At 39.5% G+C, this 17,222-nt stretch overlaps 1 protein-coding gene across 2 annotated transcripts; it reads right to left on the bottom strand.

Moving 5' to 3' along the window:
* Nucleotides 1-522: 522 nt before the first annotated feature.
* Nucleotides 523-16,752, bottom strand: LOC104311998 (carbonic anhydrase 3). Of its 2 annotated transcripts, XM_069779607.1 has the most exons (7): nt 16,508-16,752; nt 15,408-15,605; nt 8,495-8,613; nt 7,687-7,779; nt 6,693-6,758; nt 5,668-5,823; nt 523-1,724 (listed from the first exon to the last, which is right to left on the bottom strand). In XM_069779607.1, the coding sequence occupies exons 1-7, from the start codon at nt 16,551-16,553 to the stop codon at nt 1,605-1,607; spliced, it is 798 nt and encodes a 265-aa protein (XP_069635708.1). In that variant the 5' UTR covers nt 16,554-16,752; the 3' UTR covers nt 523-1,604. The 2 variants fall into 2 exon arrangements, with proteins under 2 accessions (XP_069635708.1, XP_069635709.1); XM_069779608.1 differs by lacking the exon at nt 5,668-5,823.
* Between the last annotated feature and the right edge of the window lie 470 nt (nt 16,753-17,222).

The raw sequence follows: 17,222 nt of genomic DNA, 5'->3' as shown, positions 1-17,222 counted from the left end.
GAGGACATGGTCCAGAAACTTCAGCAGTGGGGAACCTGGAGAGAGGGAGCATAACCCATCTCATCACCAAGCTCGGCAACATCCTCCTGCCCTAGAACACGGCAGCTAAGTGTCCAGCCACTGCCAGAGCAGCAGCTGCTTTGTATTTCCAGAGCTCAATGTAAATTACCATTCAGATTGGTGGGTTGAGAGACAGACTGAACTTCTTCACTGTGCAATCAACTTGCGAAGGAGTTGATTCATATGACATTGCAAGAAAGCCATTGTCAGAATAGGGTGATCTCACTAAAAGAATAGATGTGGATGTCTCAATGATGTAGCATATTTAAGATGCTATTTCCTTGCTTGCAGTCACATGAAATATTATCAGTACTCTTGTAGTTCAAACAAACACCTGAAAAAGATACCATCCATCATCAATTTCCATGCAGGTGTATTACAGAGGACATTGACAATTCTTTCTTTAAAATTATGTTATTTTTACATGTTTCTAAAATTGGAAAAAAACATACAGAACAAAAATTCTTAAGTAAATGTATTTATTATTGTTGGATTTTTTAATGAAGAAATACTGTTACTTCAAGTATAGGCTTACAATCCTGTTTCATTGTTCTTTATGGCAAAACAAGAGACAAAAACTCCCTGGTCAACTGCATTTTGATCAGGAGAGTCAAACTGTGGTTTCAGATATTTATGCACAAATCTCATTAACAGCAGGATCAATTATATTTGTACATGAAGTGAGAATCTGCCTCAAAAAACACTAAAATGATTTAAGAACTGCTATCTTAACACTCTTTTTACACAGAAAAGCCACTTGCATACATGGAGAAAAGATATATTCAGGATACAAAGACCAAGTTCTCAAAATCCATGTCACTTTGATTGCTGTAACATTAAAATGCAAATTAGTCTTTTAATATGGACAACCAGTTGTGACACAAACAGAAACAGCTCTTCTCCCATTCCATAGTTTTAACTACGTATTACTTGATGAATACAATTTTCAGAACAGACCTCTGTTTCACCTGTCCATTGTTTTAAGAAGTTAAAAGCTTAGTTCTTTATCAATGGTTATGAAGCAATTTTCTATCCTTTCATATTTTATGTGAGTATCAAATACCAAATGAGTGCTCTCATTTATTTCCAAGAATGCCTTGTGCATTAACTGGTGCAGCTCAGAGCAGGATATGGATAAAGCTGAAAACAACTACTGAAAAATATGTTTTTATGCTGAAAACAATTACTTCTCTTAACTGCAACCTCTTTAGCATGGAATAAGGCAAGCATCAAGGGACTTGTGCGCAACAGGAAATGGTTTTGTAGTTATTAGTAGCATCTTCTTTCTTCCTTTGTACTATTAACAAAACCTAATGTTAAAGCAGTTATGAAGAGCCAAACAGATTCTCTACTTCCATTTTTATGATAGGATTTCCCTAAGTAAATGTTATCCTCTGGAAATAAAATTCACATTTCATGACTCAAAGTTTCAGCCTCCGGCCCTACAGCTGGAGTTCTGTCTAAATGTAACAGAGGACACAAAACCAAACCATCTCTTAGTTCTAGAGGTTGCCTCACGCAGGGACACCCAACTGAGCCAGGTCCTAGAGGAATGATGCGCTCACCATCCTGAAGTATCGAGGCTGAGTCGGACGCCAGTTATCAACCAGGGGGAGATCAGGTTCATTCTCAGCATTCTTGGATAGGCTGCGGAGCTTTGCCATCTGCAGGAGAACAAAAATCAAAGTGTCCTGATGGAAATCCCTTGGGATCAAATCCACAGCCCAACAATTAAGCCAAGGAGGCTGGCCCAGCCCCAGAAGCTGGGGAGAAAAAGTCTCCTTCAAAGTTGTGAAGATGTCCTTCACTGCATCACCACAAGAACTGTACTCATGTTCTTTTCCCACTAGTAATATTCTTAGAAATAGTCAAGACAGAAAAAATGGGTCCTATCTCAACAGGATTGTGAAAAGTACTATCACTTACGTGCTGTCCGCAGAACTGCGTACAGCCACAGAAACTGTGGGATGTCCTCAGAAAATGCAATTAGAACAGCCCATGCCCTAATAAACCTCTCCTACTCTAACCCTGCCTTAGTGTCTGATTGTTAAGAAGCCTCTGGAATTGCAAGTTGTTCAGGCTAAATTATAAACTAATTGTTCATTTCCGTGGTGCGTCTGTAGCAGAGGATATATTCTGCTGCAGTGACACAAAAAAGTCCGTTATTAATAACAGGAATGTAAATATGGATAATGACTTGCTCAAGGTTTCAAATGGCTTGTAAACAGGGTCTGCAGCTTGACTCTTCTTGGCCATTTTTTTTTTTTTAACCAAGGTATGTTTTTTTTGAGGGATGCTGTAAGAACTGTTCTGCCCATACTCTTCAAAACTGTATAATGCTCTTCCTGTACCGCTTTCTGGTTTTCCAAGGGTGCAACACATAATACCCACTTACAGATATATTATGTTCATTTGTTGTCACTGCCATGCACAACATTAGACAGAAAGCATATCAGCTGTGATTCAGACACTTGACGCCTCTCTGTTTGAATGGCTTACCATGAAAAGAATGCATATATTTTCCCATGTGTACACTTGAAAATGTAGCTTCATGCACGGCATGATCAACTTTGTTCGCAACTAGTTTCAATACACTGATGTATCTACCTTTTACAGTACAGAGGTCAAGTCCAATAGAAGGAGGATTTCTCTCTGGGCTGTAAAAGCTGGGTTCACTGTGACTATATTAATTCCAGTTTATGGACTGAGCTAGCTCAGGCATCTCAGCATTGCTTTTCACGGCTCTACACGGCTCACAAAATCCAGATATCTCAGTTTGCCTGAACAATGATGAGGTCACATTTATAACCAGTATAATATGTATCAGCTGGATTATTCATGTGATTAAATTTCAGATTTCAGATGAAGAATAATTTGTATGGGAACAGTAGAAGATGAAAGTAGTTAATCAGTTTTGTTAATACTGATAAAGTACTATTGGAGAAGAGATTGCTGGTTTTTACTATTATTTGTGGAAGATCTGCCCTACTCAGAAAAAAATGGCATATATTCAGGCTATAGCTACATAAAGGTGAAAAAATTAGTCTGCAGTTGGATAGAGTTATTCCACAGTTAAATTCCTATCCTTTCATTAAAAGAAATCTAAGCAGCTAGGCCACCCACTCCACATCTCAGGGACTTCTGGTGAATTGATTTTTCTGGCAGAGTACTGATTCGCAGCGACTGCACTTATCCTTGTGGCTAATATACTATTACCATCCGGCTGCAAAAGCATGCAAGTGATCCACTGTAAATGCACACGCACTTAAAATAATTACTATTAATGAGGCTGCCACGGTAGTACACTTTCTAGGATTAGAAATAATTGGTAACACAATCCTCTTTTATGAATACATTATTTAGACTGCAGGCACTCTGGAGGGAGGAAAGTCTTTCTATTGCGTTTGTATACAGTACCTCACATACACTGCCAATTCTTCCTGAAAAGCGGTTATCTCAGGATAAGAGCCAATGTCCCATCTATATGTAGTAATTTCCTTTTTACCTTAAATGCTCCATTTTTTCTACAGTAGGGCCAGTTAGAGGACTGTCTGTATTCTTCCCCAAACTCACTAACTTTAGATAAGCTGAGAAAAAGGCCATGACCCAAATACAGTAGTGATTAAAGTCTTTTCATGAAGCTGGATCAATGATGTGATTAGTTATTCCTTTAAGAACACATTTTAAACCAGAGATGCTCAATAATGACTACACTTTTCCCAACAAAATCTGTAGCTGATCTTCTGTAATATAAACCTCTAAGCAGATTTATTCTGTGGAAACCAGTCAGACCATATTTGTATTTTTCACACAAATACAAGCTTCAAAATAGCCCACAGATTTTAATTTTCAGATGAGCAATGAAACAGGAGGCAGATCAGTTCAATAAGCTGTGAAAATTAAGCTGTAAGTTATATGAATACATTACCATATTTCATCTCTTGCCAGCTAAGGTTCCCATCATACCTGAGTTCTGTTTTTTAAAATATAAAGAGCCACATAAATACAAAAAAAATCTTATTTTCTAATACTTTGTGATACCTGCAGATCAATCAATGCAATGAAACACCTTATCACCTTGAGAACCTAAAATGAAAAGTTATGTGTCTACATATAATATCTACACAATATGTCAGTCACTTGATTAATGTTCATGTTCTCATTATCCTGGAGTCTTGAAATTTGTGATATCGTATCATTATAGTCTGCTGAGTAGACGAATAATCTCAGATAAGAAAACTGACTTGTGTGTTATGAGAATCATAGGCTGACATGATGAAAGAGGGCATTCAAATTTCTCTAAATGGGACTGATGGGGAATGAGGATTAACAAGAAATACTTCATGGTAAGTCAGCAGAGAATGCTTTCAAATTAGCAAGAATTTATAGTTATCTGATGCTGCTCCTGTTTGTGAAAATTTAGCTGGTATACCTTCCAGAAACATGGGCATCAAGCACCTGATACAACTCTTCTGTAATTTTCTTGGTTACGTGACGCCATCTAGAATATGGGGCAGACAGAATCACCAATCCCATTAAATTTGTATTCTGTTAAAACATGTTTTTGAAAGAAGCATAAGAGACACATTTGCAAAGTAGAATGCTCAAAAAGTTGGAAATGCTCAGCTGCATTTAGTGAGAATACTGGATTCCTGCTTCATTCAGTGTCCAATGTAGTTAGGGTACCTGACTGTCCACTGCTTTTCATTGCAGATGGTCACTTTTTCACAGCAGCTTTATTCCATCATTGTCCAGTGATTACCCTCAAACATTCATCATAAGCAATGAACACTTTACATGAGGAAGCTTGACACAATATAAATGGTTGAAAAAATCCTGCATAATCAAAGTTGTCGGTGCAAATCTAACATAAGCTTTAGCTAGATATGACAATGTTCTTATTTAAATGGTTGCAGGAAAATACAAGTTAATGGCTTGAGTTTTCCTACATTGGCTCTTGGTGTAATGCAGTGTTTTGAGCTCTACGTAAAATAAAGGGTATGAGCCACATCCAGCTCCATCCTTTCCTACTAGCAAGAGCTAGTATTGTGGGAACACAGGGACTGGGAAACAGAAAGAGAACTACTCTTTTCTTTAGCTGATGTGGCAAGAGGTGTCTTGCCCACAGAAGCAAGAACTCTCATGTATAGTAATTACTGCTTGCTATTAGTCACTCTCCAAACTGCTATAAACTCTTACCGTCTACACTGTTTTATGATTTTACTAATTTATTAAGCTCTCTCATGTCTGTGGATTTGAACCACCATGATGTCTGACGTGGGCTAGGAAACAATGAGCTGTTCCAAGTAGAGAAGATCATCATCTCTTCTCAATTAGTTAATGTAGGAGTCATACAGAGACAGGTAAAGTTATGTGTCTAATAGTTGATTGCACATATTAGGTTGTAGACTGCAGTCCTTTGAAGATTTTTACAGGCTCCCTATGGAGTCCCAAGGTAGTTTCTAAGGCATTCAGTTCTTCACTCTCCTTTTAATCATGCAGTTTGTCACAGAATCCAATGAGCATTTTCCTTGTCAAAAGAATAAGATCAGGTTATGGCATGTAACTAAAAAGAAGTGGGTAAAATATAATCTATTTGAAGTTTACCTGATCTGAGCTGACTATGATAGGCTCTCTAAGAACAATCCAGGTGATGCACTCTTCACAAGGTGGAGTAGTGAAAGAGCCATGGTATGTCCAGTAGTCATGAGATTTAGGGAAAAGAATTGAAGGATCGAAGTTTGGGAAAGGAACTTCTTTCCCCTTAGAAAAAAAACACAAACACACAACAAAACCAAACAGAAAACACTTCAACAGCTCTAGTCAAGATTAGGTAAAGATGCAGCTCTGGTATTTTAAGCAACCGAGAGTGACAGATACTTCAAAGGTATGAACTAAGGAAACTAAGCACACATCTACACAAGACATCATGATACAGTGTAAAGATAAGTGGACTGAATGACCCTCACAGATGGGCCCAGAGAAGTATGACACAACATAAAACTCCATGATGCTACTTCTTGTACCTGAGCTAACTCATGTGAAGCGGCATCCAGTACCAATGTGCTTCACTTCTCTTCCTTCTGGCCTTCTTTCTCATGGAAATTCTATCTATTGAATATTGGATTAGGTCACCATATAGTAAGTGTGAGACAGGTATTCTAGATTTATAATATTTGTGCTAATAGCAAACAAGACAGCCTATGAAATGCGAGATTCTTATCACACAATGTTATCTGAGACACAGATTTCTTGTCAGTGGCATTTACAGAGGTCCATTAGGCAGCTTATTTCAAGACAGAATGGACCAATTTCCAAAGGTGCCTTTCTTTTGTCACTGACCACTGAGGGAATAAGACTCCATACCTAGTTTTTAGGTAAGTAAAGTTTGGCAAGATGACTCTCATTTTCACAAAATTATAAGGCCCACTAAAGCCAAAGAAGGGTCATATGTAAATGGAAGAAAGGACTTTTCTTGTTAAGGAAAAGCTACCCATGGTTTTATTCACAGGTATATTCTGGCAATGTTGCAGAGCAGAATTTGAAAACTAGAAAGTCATGCCTCTTGATTTTTCTTTTTGTCCTGAGAATTTGCAGCAATTGTCCTATAATGAAAAGCCCAACATTGTTACCTTTGTTTTGATAGCATTTATTTCTTCGAGAATCCTCTTCATCTCCGGTTTAGGAGTTTTGCCTACCTGTGAAGAAGAAAGCATGAGCTAACCAAAGAGTTCTGCTTGGTCAGTTTTCTTCTTTCTCCTATTTCTTTTATACGTGCATCTAAACATATATCAACTATAAAATTACAATGCATTAACCCAACCTATCACCCTACCAGCTTCATAAGCTATGTTTTCTGTCTGTACCCTCTTGTCTGTACCCCAACAGATATTATGATCCAAATGAGGAAATTATATCAGTACAGAACCTTGGCATCACGGGTAATTTCACAATACAGCTATTCCTGTTGACATTGAATTTTAGCCTAACAACCAACCTTCAGACTCAAGTACAGAATTTGGAAAAAGTTTCATTCTAGTTTAAAAGCCAGATGTCATAGTCAGATCTGCTGTTTGCAATTGTTGATCTCAACACAGATGTCCATCTTTCTATCTCTAGTGAATATTAAACAAACAAGAGAGAGAAAGACCACTATTTCAGGCTAAGACTGCATGCCCCCAAAAGGATTTTAAAAAAGGATGAGTTACATGTTTTGTCTGTGAGTTAGTTTTGCCTGGGAAAAAGTTCATGAAAAGCCTAGGAGCGGTATCTGTCCTTGAAATCAGTCCATGATTAGCATAGAACACAGCTGACTGCTATTGGAGAGAGGGCCATTACTGACATCGCGTCCCCAAAGCAGGGGCAAATACATCTGGATTTACAGCTTCCACCAGCCACATAGTGACACAATAGCTGCTGGGACAAGTGTGTGTAGTATTGGATACCATTTGAAATAACATGACTCATGCTCTATAACTTGAAAAGCATGCATTACTGAAAGTCAAGCCCTTCAATGTGGTACGATCCCTAGAAAATACATTCAGAGGGTTTTTTTCTTTTTTAACCCTGTAAGAATAGAAAACTCTCTAGCAGCAGTACAAAGAAGGGTTGCATGCTTCTACTTACTTGCAAAAATATAGCCAAAACAGCTATTCCATCAGTTCTTCTCACAGCATCAAGGTAATTACTGTATTTGGGATTCCAGTGTAACAAATGTAGCTGGAAACAAAGAAAAAAATTTTAAAAAAATCCATTATTGAATAGCAAGCCATCAGAGGCTGAATTCAGAGTTCTTCATATACATGAGAGTTTGGGAGAACAAAGAATGAGGATTAGGCTTTCCAGTAAAAAAAAGGGGTACAGAAATCTCATCTTAAAGCTGAAGAACACAGAAAATATGCTTAAGTAAGCAGGCAGGACATGCAGTTCAGAAGTCACCTACTGGTATGTGATTCATTTCCATTTGGCTATCAAATTACAGCAATTCTAGCAAAGAATCTATATGAATGTAAGCTCCGTGTATTAGTCTACAGTTCTCATCTTCCCTTACAATCCTAAAGTGGTAGAAAATCAAGGTAACGCATCCTTCCTTCTTTCTGTCACTACAATTTTATACTTCTGCTATAATACTATACTTCCAGAATACTGTTTTAGTAAGTTTGCATTGCTTCTCAGTAATTCAGTCTTGCTGTCCTATGTTTCTAGCCACACAGGTTTGAGAACATGGAAACTTTTCTTTCACATAGTATTTTTCTTTTCTTATGCTGTGAGAATTACTTCAACCTGATTCACATTTATAAGAATCGATGGGAGTAAGAATAAAATGTCCCAGAAAAAGCTGAAAGCAGATGAATGACAAATTTTGTCCCACCTGAAGGATAATGACAAATGTTATTTTACACCCTATTTTAAAATGAAAAGTGGTGAGTCTTACCTCTCCTGCATATCTCACTCCATTCACAACATGCTCAGAGCCATGGTCATCAGATGAACCCCAATGAAAGTGAAGCTGACGCAGCCTGTAGACTCCTGGAAGTGGCCCACCTCTCAGCACTGCAATTGATAATCTGCAACAGCATTAGACTGAAGTATCTTCCAATTCTTTTAAAATAAATATAAATATTTAAAATATTTACATACATATTTACTGTACAGATGCTCTATGTTTTGAGAGTACAGAATTCATCTGGGAAATCTGCACTGGTTTTAGGAGCATTTCAGGCAACCATCTTCAGCTACAAGCATTTAAAGGCAGATGAAAATTATTTGTGTCTAGGCTTCCATTATAGTCAATACAGATCATTGTTTTAATTCAGCTGCATAGATGTGCATCTAGTACCTTCTGGGATATTCCAAAGACACCTGGACAGGACTGGAAGGTGTGACACAAGATCTGTAGAAGAACTGTACTTTTTTCTAAAGCAGTATCTGGAGGCAAGGTTACATTAGGTTATCAAAAATGGCATGAGATGCCTGTGTTTGAGTAACTGAAGTAAGCCCCTGACCAGAACAGTGAAGCCTCTAGAGTAATTTTGCTTGCCTTAAGGTAGACACTCAATAGATGGTGGCCTGAATTGCTCTCTGGACTCCATTGATTAAGTGTGACTCCATCTCTGTTGACTAGAATGGGAGTTTAGAGACATAACCCACCTACTTTTAAAAGCCCACATAAGACACCTGAATTTAGATGTCTTAATCTGCCCCTGAATTCCATCTGATATCTACCTATATCAAAGCACACAAAAATAGCCGTGATTAAGATCAACTACTGAAGTGCTAGATGATAAACAAATTCCCACAAAACACTACAGACTGGGTCTTTTACTGCAGGCTATGACTTATTTGTTTAAAAAGCTATGAAATTACTGATGCTGCTTCTCCAGCTGTGGAAGAGGAGAAAGAAAACAGCAAATGAGCCATAAAAGCAATCACTGAGAATGCAAGCTGTTTTCCTAAAGAAATGTTCAGCCTGTGATGAACAATACCCTGTATTCTAAATAATCTTAACACTTTTACATTATATACCAAATGAAGGTGGTGCATTTGAAAGGATCTCACCATAAAAAGGGAAGAACTTCTTCACATTCACCAAAATACTAATTAATATTCAGTTCTCATTCACTTTATTTGGAGATAGAAGTTATAGCATTCCTATAAAGCATTCCGCAGTTCTTAAGAACAGGTTTTTATATGCTAGCAAAAAATACCCTTAAATCTGAAAAGAAAAGGAATTAAATCCATGATCATCTCAAGAAATAAAGTACTAAGAGTATTCTTTACTGAACATTAAGAGCAAGCTGTATTCTCAACAAATTCTTTTTCCTTGTTCCCACAGACATTCAGTACTGTGGTTGATGCAGATAAGGTAATGGGAGTAGCTGACAAGGCCATCAATTCTCCATTAAAATAGATCTGTAAGACCAAATAATCCAGTTTAAGGTAAAAATGTGTCATTATTTCCACTGATGGGCCATCAGCAAACATTTTCAATTGGGCATTAGTAAAGCTCTGCAACACCTCATGCCAACATATTCCTGCTTCACTCATCTATAAATAGACAGTAGCTTTTGCTTAGCACACTTTAAGCAGATACAACAATGCAAAGACTAAGATGCCTATAAACCAACATCTCCTGAAGGACAAAAAGGCACTTTCTTTAATTGCAAGTATGTAGTATAAAATATAGAAATACATGAAATAACAATGTAAGTAAACTAAATTTCCCTATGTCAGTAAATGAAATTTCCCCACGCTTTAAAAAAGGTAAACAAAACAGTTACAGGAATGAAGTTCCCCAATATCTAAAACATAAGAAATCCCAAACTATGTCTGCATAGCTCAAAGTTAGTAAAAAACAAACAAACAAAAACCTTTATTTTTTTAAACATGTGGCCTGGAACATAAATTCTAAAGGTATCATTATCATCCTGGGGTTTCGTTCTCAGAAAATACTAACACAAATAAATACACACCCATATGACAGATAAAAAAATATGAGGTAAAAGTTTATAAAAGAAACTATGGTATCTTTAAATTGCTTTTCAGTGGTGTTAAAATATAGCTTTATTTTTATATATTTACATATTTATATGTTCCAGGGAATTATTATAAGAATTATTACACAGGAAATGTTCACCTTAAATATCTGAGACTCACAGTTTTAAGGCTGCGATAGCTGTTTTCCTACCACAGAACACTTATAAAAGGTTGCTTTTCTAGAAGACCCCATGAATCACTCTGAGCTTCTACCTACGACACTGCATGAAATAAAAAGCAAGAGCTTTAAAAAAGGAGCCTGCAGGCTCACTCCCTGACATACAGGCAGACAGCTTTACTCTTAGTCCTCTGAAATACTGTGTAATCCTTTTCATATGGCTAGCTGAATGGCTGGACTTACTTCTGAATATGGAAACGTGGCATTTCTGTTCCTGTTTCTGCTCTACTGGAAGTAACAGGATGGCCACAGCAGACTTAGCAAAATGTAACTCCCTGAAACTTGCTGTCATTAAAGTAACACGGCCCAGCTGCAAGAATATACAAACCAGCCCAGGACGACAAGGGAGAAAAGTATTCACTCCTTTTTGGTGCCTTACTGTTGCAAACTCTCATCCCATTGCTCAGTGACTGACTCTTTTTATAGGGTAGGGGTCTGGTTGTTAATCTGCGCCAAGGTCAATCGTCATCTATCCTCACAAAGGTAAAATTGGCAAAGTTATGCCTACACAAATGCCTTCCCTATTTGCTGTGAAAGCATACCGCGAAAGTTGGGTAGAAAAACACAAGGAGCACCAGACAGACTCATGAGGTGAGCTGTGTTTATAAACATGAGAAGACATCACTTTTTGTACAAGATTTATGATCCTCACATCCTGCTAAATCCATAAAATGAACTGGTAAACCACAGTGAAATTAAATTAGTAAGATATTACTGTATGACAATTGAAAAAGACACATTACCTTTGTTATGCTGCTTTATAACAGAATCTAACAGTGCAATATAAAAACCACAGCTTTTAATGTCAGTGCCACATTTTAGATGTTATAAAAAAGCCTCTGCTCAAAAGAAGATCTCTGTACTGAAACAGTCTGGCTAACTGCAGGAATAAAATATGTTTCCTAAAAGCTTTTGGAACTGAAATTTCAGTTCTCAATGAAATTTTCTTTAAGCAAGCACTTAATAGCTATGCAGAAGAATTACTTTTATTTGTATTTGAACTTTGTACTCTTAGAGAGACAGACCAGGAAAGAGAAGTGTCTGACAGAAGTCCGTCAGCGTGCCACTGACCCTCACCTACACTGCAACACACCTTTTCCAGTTTTGTGCCTCTTGATCACAGCCTGTTCATCAGTGAGCTCCCAAATCACCTTTGTTTGTGGTAGGGCTGAAATCCCCATCTCCAGGGGCAGAAAACTGACAGTCCACTGTGTAACTGCAGCCTCAGCAGGCCCTTAACTGTTCAAGCATTTTTACCTCTAACAACCGAAGTTTGAAGTTAACAGAAACTCAATTCTAAACTCCCTGTACCCAAGCTCTGCAGTGCTCATATTAACACTCAGTACCTTCATGCAGACACTACAAATGATAGATGTGTTAAACACTGAAGGAAGAATTTAACTTTGCTGCCTTTTGCGGTATGCGGTATAGCCATCGAGCGGTATGTACCACAGCTAGACAAGCACTAGGATTTAGCTGTGCTATTCTTGTAACAGCTACTGGCTTTTTCCAGTGTAAATTCAGTACACAAAATGTTAAGTAACTTTTTGCAGGAATCAGCTAAAACTTGAGTGTCTATGGACAGACTTCCCTCAGCTTTAAAGTTACTGGGTTTTGTCCTCAATGTTTTAGAACCATTCAACAACTAAACATTTATTCGCCGTAAATTGGTAATCAAAATCTAGTTTGCAAAGATAAATGAAATTTCTTACAAAGTGGTACTCCAGGAAATGCTGTCCACAAGCACTAGTCATGCTAAAAAGAGACCAATAAGTAACAAGCTCTCACTACTTACAGTAACCATCTCTTTCAATTTTTTTTGCATCACTCACTTCCAAAGGCATACATTCCTTTGATAAGAAATTGAAAGATTCTGCAAACAGCACCAAGGTAACGTTATAAGAAAGTGTGCCTGCACCGAGCTACTCCAAGCCCTTAAATGTCATCCGTCAGAAAGTCAGTAAAAGGAGAAGGAGGAATCTGTTTGGCTGATGAACTTCCACAGACAGTGCCAAGGAGTTAACAAAAACAACAAAGTGAGAAGATGAAAGAAGGCATCCATTTGACATAGCCTTAGTGTATGTCTCCCCAGCTGCTGTGTCCAAGATCCAGTACAAGACTTATGTATCTTTATTAAATGACTGAACACCTTGATCTAACCATCTAACCAAGGTATTACAAAGAAAGCCAGAGAGTCATTAATTGTAAGGAAGTTGCAACCTATACGCGGCTCCTAAAGCAAATATCTGTCATCAAAGCCTTCAACTGTATAGCAGATTCTTAAAGTCAACCAGACTTTATAAATAGCTGGAGATAAATTATCCAATTCCTTCCACTAGACTAACTCCAAAGACAACAGTAATAAGGTCTTTTTCAACATAGTATGTGAATTACATTGGATGGCACTTTCCGTGGAAGGTTCTCTCTAATCATCTGAGTTTAAGAAACTGTCCCAATGGTGAATATTCAAACTATTCCTGGCACAGTAGATACAATGGAAGTAAAACTTGGAGACATCCAAAATAATTCATTTTATCATTCATCTTTGCAATTTATTCAGAAACCTATTTTATCTACCACTAATGAAAATCTAGATAGAACTACAGAGATGGGTATGACCACTCTAACTGAAAAGGTCAGGAAAATAAAGGAAGCCCTTAATTTTCTGCTTAATTCAGAAATAATTTAGATAGAGTGATAGATAGACAGATAGATAGATAGATAGTCTGCCTTTGTTCCAAAGGAATAAAAGCTTCATTCCTATATGATTGCTCTTACTTATGTATGTATTATGCAGGTGGGTGTTCATTTACACAAAAAATAAGTCACTGTACCTATCCTAAAAAACTTAAAACATGCTCAAGTCAGTAGGAGTATGCACAGTGGAATTTGTCCTGCAATTAGCACTATATTAGAGAAGGAACACCACCCACAGACTCTGCAGTCAATGGTATAACAAAGGAGACATAACAATAAACACTGAATGTTTCTTGCCTTCAAAGAGTTCAGAAATACACCTACTTTTTTTCCAGTGAGTCACTTTTTATTTCTGAGATCAGAACACAACAGTTACTGAGCAGTTCATCTGAAAAAAAATTCAGAACATTCCAAAACTTTCTGCTCTTTGTGGCCACAGTGTTGCATCCATGCTGTAGATTGCTGTGCCTGGATACTCACTCCCACGCAAAATCTGAGTAATTGTAACAGTAATTATTTTGCCATTTATGCAGAAGATGCAACCATTGATATAGTTGATGCTGTTCCAACAAATACAAGAGATGGTAAAAAATGGTAAGTAATGGTCATGGAGGTCTTCTCATATGCCACAGCTACATTTCTTTACTGATGTATTGTGTTATCTATCACTACTAATATTTTTATTCAAATAACATTAAAGATTCCCACTTTGCTAGAGAAGTAATCAAACTCTTGACTGCATAGTCATTTGTGAGTTTTGATAATGTATTAACTAGTCCAGCTTACATACATTTTGATCCTCAGTTTTCATGAAACCCAAGTCATTCATTAAAAATCCATACCCATGGATATTTAAGATCAATCAACCTATTAGTAAAATTCCTCCTAGTAATTATAGCTGTCAATCCTAGTTATATTGTAATAGAAATTGGAACTTTTAATGCAGTTAAGAAATAAGTCTGTACACTGTGGAAGACAGACTTTTCAATATTTTACTGAAATTGACATTTCTTTTTCCTTTTCTTACCATTCCATGTACTATAAATAATAACACAATTCTGTTGACCTTGACACAAGAATAAAGAGTGAGGTATGCATTTGATTCTCCCTTTTTAATCGCAGTACTAATGCAATTTCATAGTTCTTTCAGCATTGTTTTTTCCTTTTAAATATAGCCAACAGTATTAACATGAAATGTCAGTCCTTCTGTCAACATAAACTAAGTATTTCTAGCACATGTTAAACTGAACAGACACATCTCTTCAAAATATATAACCCACTAACTCTTAAAAGCTATGCATTATATATGCAGCACATTGTATGTTGTCATAACTATGAATGGATTCAAGACTTCTGACATTAAAGCTGAAACACTGGAATTTCTCAGCCTTATAATCCTCATTAAGACAAAATCTCATGAATGCCAAAGGGAGTTTTAACTGATTAAATACCGTGACTTTGTGGCAACATCTGGTTCCTTACTTCATTTATCAGAAATTACATAGGTACAGTTTTCAAATATTGTAACTTCAGCCATATAGACAGTTAAAGATGTTCTGCTGGACATCTCAAATAGCTTGAGTGGAATTCGGTCCTCATAGATAAAGCCTGGACTCCTTGCTCCTGGAAAGCAACACAACTGCCATAGCTTTTGCAAGCTCAGAAATCTACCTTACACGTTAAATCATCCTGCACTGAGCTTCTTTGCAGCTCTCTCCATTCCCTAGGATTTTATCCATGGACTTTAACAGTAGTCCCAGGCCCTTCCCACCAGTTGTGCAGGGCAGTGAAGTCACGGAAACCTGTATGTCACATGCAGGCAGTACACAGAGACCTTCTGACAGCCATGAGAATTCAGAGCACACTCTGTCTTCCAAGAAACTTGAGAAATAATCACTGATATATAACGACAGCTTGAGATTAAAACAAAACTAACCTGATCTATCAAAGGAATCATCAAATACAACTCTGCAGGTCTTCCCATTATTGAGGATGGTCTTAGCTGCACAAGGATCATAACTAGCAAACCATGGTAATAGGGAGCGATCATAATGCACTTCTTTGTTATTGATTTCAATAGGTGACTGATGGCGTCCTTTGGCAATCGGGTAGTTTTTGTGCCACTGATCAGGTCCTAGAAAAAAACAGAAGTATCGTGAAAACCTTTTCTAGCTAGGTATGAATTATACTTGTGTTACAATAAATGCCAGCTTGGCTTTGCTTAGCTACAGAACATCAATTAAATGTATTAGTAAGTAGGTTACTAATCATCTAGGTTGTTAGTCATGCCCTGTCAAGAGTTTCACTGTATAAAAAGCAATTAGATTACCCCAGCTGGAATACTGGATACTGCAAGTCCTCCAACTGAACCTAAACTCTCATGGCAACCGCAGGACTTTACTTATTGGGAGACTGACAATACACCAAGGAAGGAAACTAGAAAAGTCCAGCAGTGGCTAGAAATATGATGGGATATACCCGAGTGATTCAAATGTGGCGCCATGTACCCATCTGGAGATAGAAAAGGCCACCGGTACCTGAAGAAGACAGGAATTTGAAACATGGGCTTAATTACCGTCATGGTTTTATCAAGAACTTCACGTGGAAAGAGCCTGACCAAGGCCGTGCCGCTCCTCCTGCAGCAGAGGAGAGCGCAGAACGACAGGCCACCCCGCTCTCCCGCCTCTGCGGGCAGGAGGGACCGTGCCTGCGCTGCAGACCAGCACTGCTCCTCCGGCAGCGGGGCCAGCCTAAGGCTGGATTTTAAAGCTATGTCAAATTTTAAATCACACTGACAGTAGGAAACTGACTTCGTCTGACTTAGTGACAGACCTCTGCCACGGCCTCCGCCTCCTCCACACCCGCGAGCGGCGACCGGCCGGCCGCGCTGCCGCCGCACAGACCCAGGCCCGCCTGGAGCCCCCGCTGCCCCTCTTCCCGCACGCCCAGGAAGCGGGGCCTCCCGCCTTGCCCGGGGTCCTTCTTTGGTCCCAGACCCGCTGCCTGCAGGGGCGGCGGCCCCGCGGCCCCACTCACCGTTGTCGCCGTCGTAGCCCCACGGGTAGTAGCTGGGGTTGATCATGGTGTCGCTGCCGCGCCCCGGCGCCGCGCCTCAGCCCCTCCCGGCGGCTCCGGCAGGACGGCGGCCTCGTCTCACGGCGGCTTTTTATAGACTCCCGCCAACTCCGTGCCCTTCCCCGCCGCCGACGGGCCGGGAGGGACGGCAGAGCCCCGACCGCCGGGGGCGGGGAGAGCCGCGCTGCCTCGCCTCGCCTCGCACCGCCCGCGCTGCCCCGCCGCTCCCGCTGTGAGGCGCCCCCCGCCCGCCGCCCCCGGCCCGCGCCGGCCTCCGGGTGGCGGGCGATCCTCCTCAGAGCTGCCGCGGGGGATCGCGCTGTGCGGGGGGTGCGGAGGGGGATCCCAGCGCGGGGGACGCGGCATGGCTCCCCAGCTGTCCCGGCGTGCGGGGGCCGCGGGGAAAGGAGCCCACCCGGGGCCGGTGCTGGGAGGGCCTGGTGAGGGGAAAGGGGCTGCTGCCGCTGCCCCAGCGCCGAGTACATGGGAGTATAGAAAAGCGCGAATGTCCACAACTAGGCGCGGGCAATGTAGGAACGTTTTTCACGTTCCTGTAAGATACGTATACGTACGCACACAGACAGACATGGAGACACAACAGGAAGCTCAGGCTGGCTGGTGTCCGAAATGAAATTTACAGGTTACCGGCAGGCTGGCTGGGCTTTTTATGGTTGGT

This window comes from Haliaeetus albicilla, chromosome 3, assembly GCF_947461875.1.
Source record: "Haliaeetus albicilla chromosome 3, bHalAlb1.1, whole genome shotgun sequence".
NCBI classification, from domain to species: domain Eukaryota; kingdom Metazoa; phylum Chordata; class Aves; order Accipitriformes; family Accipitridae; genus Haliaeetus; species Haliaeetus albicilla.
Note: the sequence above shows the minus strand (reverse complement) of the source record. Positions and strands in the feature narration are given on the sequence as shown.

What these genes read in the sequence shown, in the direction of transcription:
- LOC104311998 (XM_069779607.1), bottom strand. Translation starts at nt 16,553, where the DNA reads ATGATCAACCCCAGCTACTACCCGTGGGGCTACGACGGCGACAACG. An exon ending in TTTTGGCTATATTTTTGCAA is followed by an intron (nt 6,759 to 7,686) that starts GTAAGTAGAAGC and finishes TCTTCTTCACAG; the next exon opens with GTAGGCAAAACTCCTAAACC. An exon ending in TCATAGTCAGCTCAGATCAG is followed by an intron (nt 1,725 to 5,667) that starts GTAAACTTCAAA and finishes GTTCTCCTGCAG; the next exon opens with ATGGCAAAGCTCCGCAGCCT.